The sequence below is a fragment of the Branchiostoma floridae genome, chromosome 13, assembly GCF_000003815.2.
Source record: "Branchiostoma floridae strain S238N-H82 chromosome 13, Bfl_VNyyK, whole genome shotgun sequence".
Classification (NCBI taxonomy): domain Eukaryota; kingdom Metazoa; phylum Chordata; class Leptocardii; order Amphioxiformes; family Branchiostomatidae; genus Branchiostoma; species Branchiostoma floridae.
In genome coordinates, this window is record NC_049991.1 from 553,737 (window position 1) to 564,047 (window position 10,311).

Genomic DNA, 10,311 nt, shown 5'->3' on the forward strand with positions numbered 1-10,311 from the left:
TACCCTGCAACACTCTTTCCTATAACCTGCAAAATACATCTGTTGTACTCCAGATGAATGATAGAACCTCTTTATGTCATAGCACAGTGATAGCGAACTCGTTCTTTAAAGATATGGTAGGCCAGACGAGCGAACATTTACATGTCTCTTGTAATTGTCATAATCCAAACTTATTTTGCAACAATTTGTAAATTGTTAGATCCGTTACCGTTTGTTCGTTTGTACTAAATAGGGATGTGTATGGGCACCTCAGTTCTGTTACGCCATGTTATACATCTACATGCCTGCGCGGCATGTAAGACTTGAGTTAGACCCCCTGTTCACGTAAACAAAACTTTGTAAATACACGTCTTTGTAATGAGTGGTTTGTTCACGTATATGAACATGCACCTGTCTCTACATGTGCACCACTACCAAGATTATTGTCGACAGCTACTAGGTGTGTTTTCGAAATTCAAGCCGACCACAAACATTGGTCCATATTAGTTCTAGTTCAGACTACTTTTATCACTACCGGTAGAACGCACGTTTGACCACGGGAAACTCGCTGTATTACTAAAGCTCGGTGTCACCATGTGCCAACGCTACTTCTAAGAATAAGTGTTTAAATTGAGACAAACACAAAACAAAACGACAGCAGTGGATTCCATATAGTTTTATTTGTGGATTGGTTAAGCCCCCGATCTAAACCTATGGCTTCTTCGCGGCGCTGGGTACGAGCGTACGACGGGGCGCTAAGCTGTGATCGTGTGCTTGTTGAATAGAGCTAGGGGAATTCCCCAGAACAATGAACCTGAAAATGTCGTATGTATGTATACTATAATACCTTAACCCAGATTTAACGCAACTGATTGTACCCTACGATGTATGATATGAGTCCGAATCATTTGTGCATGCATGTATGACCAACTCACAAACCCGACAGTTGACTTCTTATGTCCATAAGCTAGCACTAGATTAGGTATAGTGCAACTGTCCATAGCTAGCACTAGATTAGGTATAGTACAACTGTGGCTTTAGTATAACTGTGTGGCTTTCTCTCTTTCTTATTTTCCCTTTGCGAATTCAAAATTTTTCGTACAGCTAATAGCGATTCTCAGACCCATTCCCATAATGACGACTGAAGAAATACACATTCGATTCCTTCTTAGCTTGCCATATATCCATGATTATTTTGTCTCTTATCCAGCACCGAGTGGCGAGGTCCCCGTTCTTTCATCACAGAGTCATTGGCAAAATGTTGCTGGTATGGAAATAGGTTTGCGTGTTGCTATACGGAGGTCCTATGCTCTATTTTCTCTATTCGTGACCCGTACCAGTTTGCTGAGAAATAACTGGCCCGGTAGGCTGTGTTTATTCGTGTTGCACACAGGCCGGTGTGCCACATGTGGCATGTCTTGTGCCGTCTCCCACACACAGCACTCACTGTGGGGACCCTCAGACCACCACATTACATCTTCACATGGCCTTTAATGAATTAAATACATTTTTTGTACATTCATGCCTCGACGGACTAGGTGCAGGTCGCTGATAGTATGACGTAACGAACACAAATGTACAGGAAAGCAGAAACAACAATATACTGTACAATTTAACTACTAGTATATGAAGGTGCTAAGCTAACAGGATGTTCAACATCTCGCTTCTTTGTACAAGTGTATATATAGGAACAGATAATGTTTGATATTCGTGGTTTATCTGGGCGCATCAAAAATAAGAATTTATCCGTTCCATTAAGGTATTCAAAGTACGGAAACCCTTTTTGGATATTGTTATAAAGCACAATTCGTTCCTTATGGTTTTACAGTCTAAGACAAAATGCTGTTTATCTTCTACCTGTTGTAGATCACAAAATTGATTCTATCCTGCAGTGGAGTGCGGTTGTGCCTTTCCGTTTGGATATGTAACTTGTGGCAACCAATTCGAAGTTTGCTTACAGCCACTCTGTGTTGGATGTTGTTTATGATTAGATACTCATCTTCTTTATAAGTAAACTTGAATAATCTGTAAGTCCGTAACTTGTTACCAAAAGATTTGTCTCTGTTGTCGTGGTGTATTTCGGCTTTAAATGTTTGAATGTAAATATCAGACCGCATTCCTTCAGTATCTTACGAACACCGAACTAGTTGTAATTGACAAGATATATAAGGCATCGGCTTGACGGCATAGACTGTCAGCTGGCACGTTATGGAGGATTCTAATATGAGTAAGTGTTTGATAGCGTTCAGACAGGCTTCCACTTGAATGCTGTACCTCCCTAATTCCGCTCTTGTGGCAAGGTTAGGTGCTGATCTTGGGACATCTAGTGCTTGTTTGCAGAATTTAAGGTGGACAGATTCAATGGGACAGGATTTAGGACTTTTTAATGCGCCCAGAGTCATAAAAGTAGAATAGGTTTGACACATGCATCGAAAAGTTTGTTTCTAACTGGTAATGATGCGGTGATTACAAAACCATGCCAGGCATCACTTCAAAACCTGTCAAACCCTTCCTGTGTATGTTCTCTTTCAAATTCTGAAACAAAACCGGCTCCTGCAGTTCCATAAACCGCAAGGGTCCCAAACCTACACCACTTACAAGTTCTCTCTGCCCCTAGGGCTATCTAACACTCATACATGACAACCATAGGATGTGCAGAGCACGAGATATCAAAACCGAAAATTCCGCTGCAGTGCCGTCAAAAAATAAACTTCTTTTCGGAGGTAAAAAGGTGACTTAGTTCTACTACGTATGTAACGTTATACTCTAGATGGAGACATTCTATAGAATTCAATGTGGGGTTATGCTTCGTGGGCGTTTTTGCTGTGAAGTAACTTATAATCTGTAGTGGATCTTTTTTCCGCTTATGAGTGCTAACTTGAGTTAGACTGGAGTTGTAGTGGATTTCGGGAAATGTCCCTTTGGTTGAATTTGAATAATCCTGGATATTTGGTGATCTTAACATTTTCATTTCATATGTTGATGTCATCATATTCATGTTATTGTAGGAAACATGTAGCGCAGTACAGAAAGCTAGTACAGAAAACTGCGGCCAGTACAGATATTGAGACAAGCTTGTGATGCAATTATCATTTTGTCATCAGAGAGAGGGTTTGGTGATGTGAAAGTTGATGATTTTAACCTCTACCAGGCCCAGCCGAAAACACAGTTTGCGACAGTGGGATGTCGTAAACTGCAGTTTTGGGCCGGCTAACTCCTCTGCTCCGGTTTGTCTGAGATCCCAACATATTTCTTATGTTCTGCATACATGTCGGCAACAGAAAGCCTACAGTCAGAATAATGTGAGAAGCATCACTTGAAAAGAAAATCCACTGATTCAACTTTTTGTGACAATTCGATAAGGTTCTCCCAGATGCAGCGTTCCCATTCTAAATGTGAATCTTTGATAGAGAGTTGTATTGAAATACACAGTGTCTAGGATCCGCAAACAGGTAACCATTGCGACTTGGGATATCTGTGAGGAATGATTCGGCACTGCATGCAGCCGTTTTCAGTACTTCCAGTCAACAACTGGCACCAATATAATATTTCTAATGTCATATTAGTTACATTATTTTGAATGATTGTATCAGAATAGTTTTCAGATCATAAGATTGCCATCGTGTGCGTAAACAGTCAATATTAATGTACGGAAAAGAGTGCATTATCTCAGTCAGGACATTTTATAGAAATAGGAAAAAAGAATTGTGTTTTCCGGTTACTAGACAGACCATAGCAAAACATACCGACCGTAGACTTCTCAGTACCTAATATATTTCAGTTTTACGTTGCTGGAAGGCAATTGAAGGATCACTTCAGGACTGTAACTGGAAACACAAATGTCCCAGAATATTCCTATAAGAATGAAAACTAAAGGATGGCTGGCAACAATGAGCACCAAGTTGATTAGCTGAGAAATAGAATTGTTACTAAAAAGTTATGGAAGCAACTATTCATGAACAAATAAGTTGCATAATTACCAAACGTTTATCAAATTTTGTTGTTTAACAATAAATATCGAAAAACTGGTACAAATGTCGTATATCAAGATTTGACCAGAATAATAAATGAACAGTGATCTACCAGAATAGCCAACAGGAATAATCCTCTTCAAAATTATTACGGAAGCAAAACAATACACATTTGCAGTCGAGTGCTGTAGTGGTGTAGGTGAGGAGGTGTAGTGGTGTAGGTGAGGAGGTGTAGTGGTGTAGGTGAGGAGGCGTAGTTATGCGGTTTTGTCCTTACTGTAATTACACTCAGTCAGTAGAATGTTGACATTCAATTTCTATTACATATATTTCTCCAAACTGTTGAAAGATTTTCAAGTACCACATTTTCCCCAAGTTACTACTGGAATTAAAGTTGTTTCTTTCTTTATTTTTCTGTTCTTACAGTATCTTGATTTTTGATGTATGCATAAACTTCGGTTTTCACCATACCAGCAAGATGCGTAACCTGGTCACTATTCTCCACTGGTCGGCTTATGGGTGTTTTAGCCGACCAGTCTGCTCAGCACAGGTCTGTTTCTGTCAGCCAGTCTTTTTATTAGCTGCCCATAGGAGTTATCGCCAGCATACGAGTTAAGGGAGCTATATTATCTGAAATCATCCCCGTAAAAATTCCCCGGTGTGTGCTAATGAACAGGATTGGCGGGCAACACTCTTGGCACCGTAGGGGTAGCGGGGAGCTCCCGATGGTATGTTTCGCAGGCTGCTAGAAGTAGCCTGGGTACCATCCGATTTCTACCGGGGCTCCTATCGTATTTTCTTAGGGTAGCGAGTGTTAAGAGCCCCAGTAGAATTCGGATGGTACCCAGGCTAGCTAGAAGCGGTGGAACCTTGCAATCTTCGAGCTTCGGCTGCTGGTATGGAGCATCCGCCCTGTCCCACCCCTCCCCCGACTGGGAATCAAAAGCTAATGATGGCGCATTGTGGTGCTTTGTTTAAGATAATTGGGCATGCGGTTTTGCAATTAAGATGTGGATTGCCTCTGGATTAATTAGCCCTTTTGAGCTATTAATTCTTACTAGTAGTGACGTCTTGGATACCCGACCGGACGTCTCATCTGTGTCAATGTAATTCTGAGCAACCGTCTGAAATCTACGCAAAACAGTTTCTATTCTGAGCTGACTCAATTATATCTTTAGTTTATTCATTCGATCGTTGTGGCTAAATTGTGCACTTTAGGCATGTTATATGTAAAAAATCGAACTTTTCGAAGGCAACTATACAATTACGAGGGAATGATAAACGCCATTGAAATCAATTGAACAATAATTTTATAGAGTTAAAAAATAAGTTCAGTAAGAGATGCAAGAGATAAGAGACACAATTATTGCTGAATATGAAGTCTATCATGAAAGAGGCAGTTGTACGACAGTAAAATATTTTATCTTATTCTACCCTACTGGTTTTGTTTTGTTTCTTTATTTTGCAATAACGCAGGTGAATTAATGAAGGTGATAAAACGACAAAAGTTGGCTGGTAATGGTAACTTATACATGTTTCACTTAAGTTTGATATTCCAGTTAGAATAAAACTGTGGCACATCTGCACTATCCCGTAACATAATATTTCAAATGGCAACAGTTTAATCAAAGCCGGGCCAGGAAACACTCTTAATTGGGGCACATATTGCCAATAAACCACTTTGTAAGGGAAAATAGATTGCCACAGAGGCTGATTTAAATGGCCATCGCGTGTGTCGGATGTGGCTTCGTCTCTCTCCATCCAATCTCCTGATGAAACTTTGAGGTCGCTTTGATGGCCATAAGGATGCCTTAATTGAGAAATCCCATTAATTCCATGGATCAACACAGGGTCGCTGCAGCAGCCTTTGTGGCTGATTGTTTTCGATTAAGTCCACTGCTTTATCTAACTTTACTCCGAGCCAGTCTTCTATCGCTAAATGAATGTTGGAATATTGTCTGCTTTTCCCGTAATATCTGCAAATACGTTCTATTCTTCCGCCTCAGCATGCCGCACGTTGTTAATGATGTTAAAGCCTAATGGCACATAGGTCAGGGGTTTCCTTTGCTTATGACAAAAATGTAAACACAGACAACTACAGTTCATAGCTTTGGAAGCTTTCGAGACGCACTGTTTCTTTATCAACCAGGTAGATCTCATCTTGTCACGTGACGGCTGAGGTTTCATTCTATGCTATTTCAATAGCAGGGTAACAGTTATATGTTTTGCAGGGAGAGGTTACTAGTTCTTCCCCTTTTGAAGTGCTCGCCGTGGCACCTCCCGGAACAAGAGGCTCCCATGTTACACCCCTTCCGAGCCGCTAACTGTTGAGACACTGGGATATCATATCACATCATAACATCGTCTCACAGTTTTTTATTTTACTATCTAGATGTTTGGGCAGATGGCACGGGGTTTGTCTCCATATTGTAGAACTACAGCATACTTGGGCTTAGGTCACATTTCCAAACCGGGGCCCGACCGGGATGTTTTAAGAAACGAAAAGTTGAAATGCATGCCTAGAAATATACACAAATCATGCCCATGAATCGTATTTTGACATTTTGTGTATTTTGGTGTCTTTTTTATCATTCATTTTGCTCCCGAAAGCTGCCCGGCCGGGTCCCGGTTTGGAAATATGACCTAAGGTAACATGGCTTCTGACACACAGCTTCACACACAGCTTCACTCACTCACTCACTCACTCACTCACTCACTCACTCACTCACTCACTCACTCACTCACTCACTCACTCACTCACTCACTCACTCACTCACTCACTCACTCACTCACTCACTCACTCACCCACTCACTCACTCACTTACTCACTCACTAACACTCATTCCTTCACTCGCTACTCCCTCAGTCATTCACACTCACTCACTCCCTCACAATCCCACTCCCTCACCATCACTATCTCATTCATTCATTCATTCATTCATTCATTCACTCACTCCCTCACTCATTCATTCACTCACTCGCCCTCTCACATCCACTCACACTCACTCATACACTCCGTACAGCTCCATGTATTACCGTCAGGTAAACGTTCACCTTGTGTTTTGCAGGCATGCACAGCGCCCAGGCTAACCCCCTGTGTAAGACCCGCCGGCCCCGCACCGCCTTCACCAGCCAACAGCTTCTGGAGCTGGAGAAACACTTCAAGGAGAACAAGTACCTGTCCCGGCCCAAGCGCTTTGAAGTCGCCACTTCCTTGATGCTGACAGAAACACAGGTGGGTTAACTCATATCAGCGTGAGGGCAGCTGCCTTCGACTTATAAGATATACGAGAGTTTCAATATAAAGGTTTGCTATGGCCTACTTCCGGTTATCATAGGAAGCTAGAATTGTATGATGATATACATCTCTACAAGCCTCATGCCTAGTATTATTTCTAAACTTCTGACAGTTATTCTTTCATGCCTGCTAGAGTTTAGTGGAGTTAAAGTGCAGGGTGAAAGTCCTAACTGCGCATGTCCTTCGTAATAAAAAAGAACCGGGTATCAATAAGCTAGTTTTCTATCATGAGTGCACATGGGCAGCGACATAAATTGTGGGTAATAACGTTATATCAAAGACGAATGTCCCTGAGACATACTAGTATACAAACGACGTCTGGATGTCGTTATGCAAATCAAGACTTTGGCCGAGACGATAACTCTTTACAAGTCAGGGCCTCTTTCCTTTGACCTAGCGCATGTATAGTCGACATGGTGACAATAGCCCATGGCCAGCTTAAAAACATTCTTGTTTGAAAAGAATTGATAGCAATCTTCCCATTGTATTCCATTCAGCCAAATTTCAAACTTATTTCGCCAGGTGAAAATTTGGTTCCAGAACAGACGAATGAAATGGAAGAGAAGCAAGAAGGCGAAGGAGGAGATGTTGAAAGAAAAGGTACCGAAGCCTGACGTCACACCGATAAAGTACAATGACGAGGAAGGAAAGTCGGACAACTGGTCCGGCCCACAGGACCACAAGGAGCATGCGCGAGGCGTGTCCGGGTCAACAGGCAACACCAACCCGTCAGGAGTTGCACACGGAGACACAGAGGCTTCTAGTTCCGCTACAGATGACAGACTAAATTTGGCGGAGAAAATGGCTGCAGAAATGAGGGCTGGGTCGGAATTGTAAATTTGGCAGTGTTGTAACGTGGCATGTGTTATCATATACGTACAAGGTCCTACCGTGTGTATATATGGCGAATGTATATAGTTAGAATGGGCGGCTTTAATCAATCTATTTATTTCTATCTATTTATTTATTTCTAACTTGGAGAGTAGTGCGTAGCCCTGATTTGCATGAAGAGGCAAATTATTCAAAGTATCACAAATTCGTAATATGAAAATATAATGTACATGTAACGTGAGAAAATATCTATGTGTCACCTCTTTCTTTTGCCAAAGATATCGCTTTTCAATAACAACAACAGCAACAACACTCAAAGCATCGCGTCTCCTTGATGTTGTCTATAATCAGCGATGAACTGTGCGGTACGACAACTCGGTCCGTTCAGAAACATGTACATGAAGTGACTGTCGACATGGTCGGATATACACTACAGACTTGTAGACCTCAACGTTGTAAAGTGACTCAGACCTTATCAAGCCCTGTTTCTATTTCCTACCATACGGCACTAGATAAAGTAATTATCCTGAACAGAACATACAGCTGGGCAGCAGAAATGATACATTCATAACCATCAACACATCAAGCAGAGACGGACAGATGCAAGTTACTGTTGTTTTAAAAGCACAATGAAAGGTCAACATGGATTAGCACACCTACGCCGTATACAATTTGGATTTTATTACCTCAATGAAATTTCATGGAGGTTATGTTTTGTGTGTAGGTGGGGTGTGACGAAAGCTTGAAATGACTAGATTTTGGGCCCCCTAGCGACTTCCCTTGGTATTGCAGTGAAACTTCCGGAATTGCTATCTCGCGTTCTGAACAAGCTATGGTCACCGTTTTGGGGTGTTAGATAGCTCTTGTGTCGGAATGAAGTGACATAAGTTTGGGCCCCCTAGCGGCTAGTTTTGGGATAGCAGGGGCATTTTTATCAAAGAGGATAACTCAAGAGGGGAACAACGGATTTTCATGATTTGGTATGTAGGTACCTTAGACAATGTTGTACAAAATAGAATACTAAGTATGCAAAATAGGAGTACATTTGCATACTTAATGAATATATTCTATCATATATCTCTTGTCCCGGACATGACATGATATGGTCTTGACATTTTGGTGGTAGATAGCTTTCAGCGTTATGACAAAGTGGAGCAAGTTTCAGCCTCCTAACGTTTGAATTTGGAACATACCAAAGAGGATACTAGTAACTGCAGAAAGGAACTACGGATTGGCATCTTTTTAAGCATGAAGGTAGCTTAGGCAAAGATGTTATGCAAATGAGGACTTGATTTTCATAATTAATGAGGAAATTGTATAATTCCATTGTTTGAGGTCGCCGAATTCTTGTTTGTTTTTGTTTTCATAGTAAACTCCAAGCCAGTGTTTTCTTGGGTTGGCTTTTAATATTCGTCCAAAAATGCAGCAATGTCACAGAAATGACGACCTGACAGGCAGTGAAACACTCAAACCTCTACATAAGGTATATAGTCATAGCTGTACTCACTGCAGTGACGTTTGTTTGTAGCAAACGCTAAGGGCCCGTATGTCATCAGTGCTCTAATTACTGTAGTTCTGTAATTAGAACAAGTATGTGTAACATGCTGGAAACGGTTAAGTGATTCTAAGACCCTGCTGTGAAGTTCAAATATTGACGAAATAGTCGTCATGGCCAGGCCCTGTGGAACGCCCTGCTATAGCTACACGGGATCACAGAATGCAGGTCTCCCTTGCAACTTTTACGGAAAGGAAAGAGATGTCGTCCGTTCATGTTGGTACCTTATCAGTGAAAACAGTGACGTCAAATCTAAGCTTGCGAATAGAAGTTGGCGCCACTAAAATGTAGAAAATGATTTCCGGCTAGTAAGATGATGGCGACGCTGCGGTGATACAATGAATAAAACGAGTCCCCAAAAGTTTCTTGATCTCCAATTTACTCATCGAGTCATATTGTGGCAGAACAAACCCAACTCACCCAGCACAGCGAACAAGCAATGTTAAGATATTTATTGTAAAGATGTGTAGCATCTGAAGTTTTACGTTGTAGATTACGGAAAATCATCGTCTCTGTCCTGTCAAATACTGGCGCATGTAATAAACGTCTACTTCCGCACCTGATGGCAGCTGAGCGCACACGAACTAACACAGACCGTAGTCATGACTCAGTCACACCCGGCACCGAATTTCCTGCGCGCGGTGGGACGATATCCACAGAACCTCACGTCCGGGAAT

The 10,311-nt window shown here is 41.6% G+C and overlaps 1 protein-coding gene across 1 annotated transcript; it reads left to right on the top strand.

Moving 5' to 3' along the window:
* Nucleotides 1-7,015: 7,015 nt before the first annotated feature.
* LOC118429787 (homeobox protein Hox-A2-like) lies at nucleotides 7,016-8,325 on the top strand. Its single transcript, XM_035840422.1, has 2 exons — nucleotides 7,016-7,185; nucleotides 7,771-8,325. Exons 1-2 carry the CDS (start codon nucleotides 7,021-7,023, stop codon nucleotides 8,083-8,085), a joined length of 480 nt encoding a protein of 159 aa, XP_035696315.1. The 5' UTR covers nucleotides 7,016-7,020; the 3' UTR covers nucleotides 8,086-8,325.
* The last annotated feature ends 1,986 nt before the right edge of the window (nucleotides 8,326-10,311 follow it).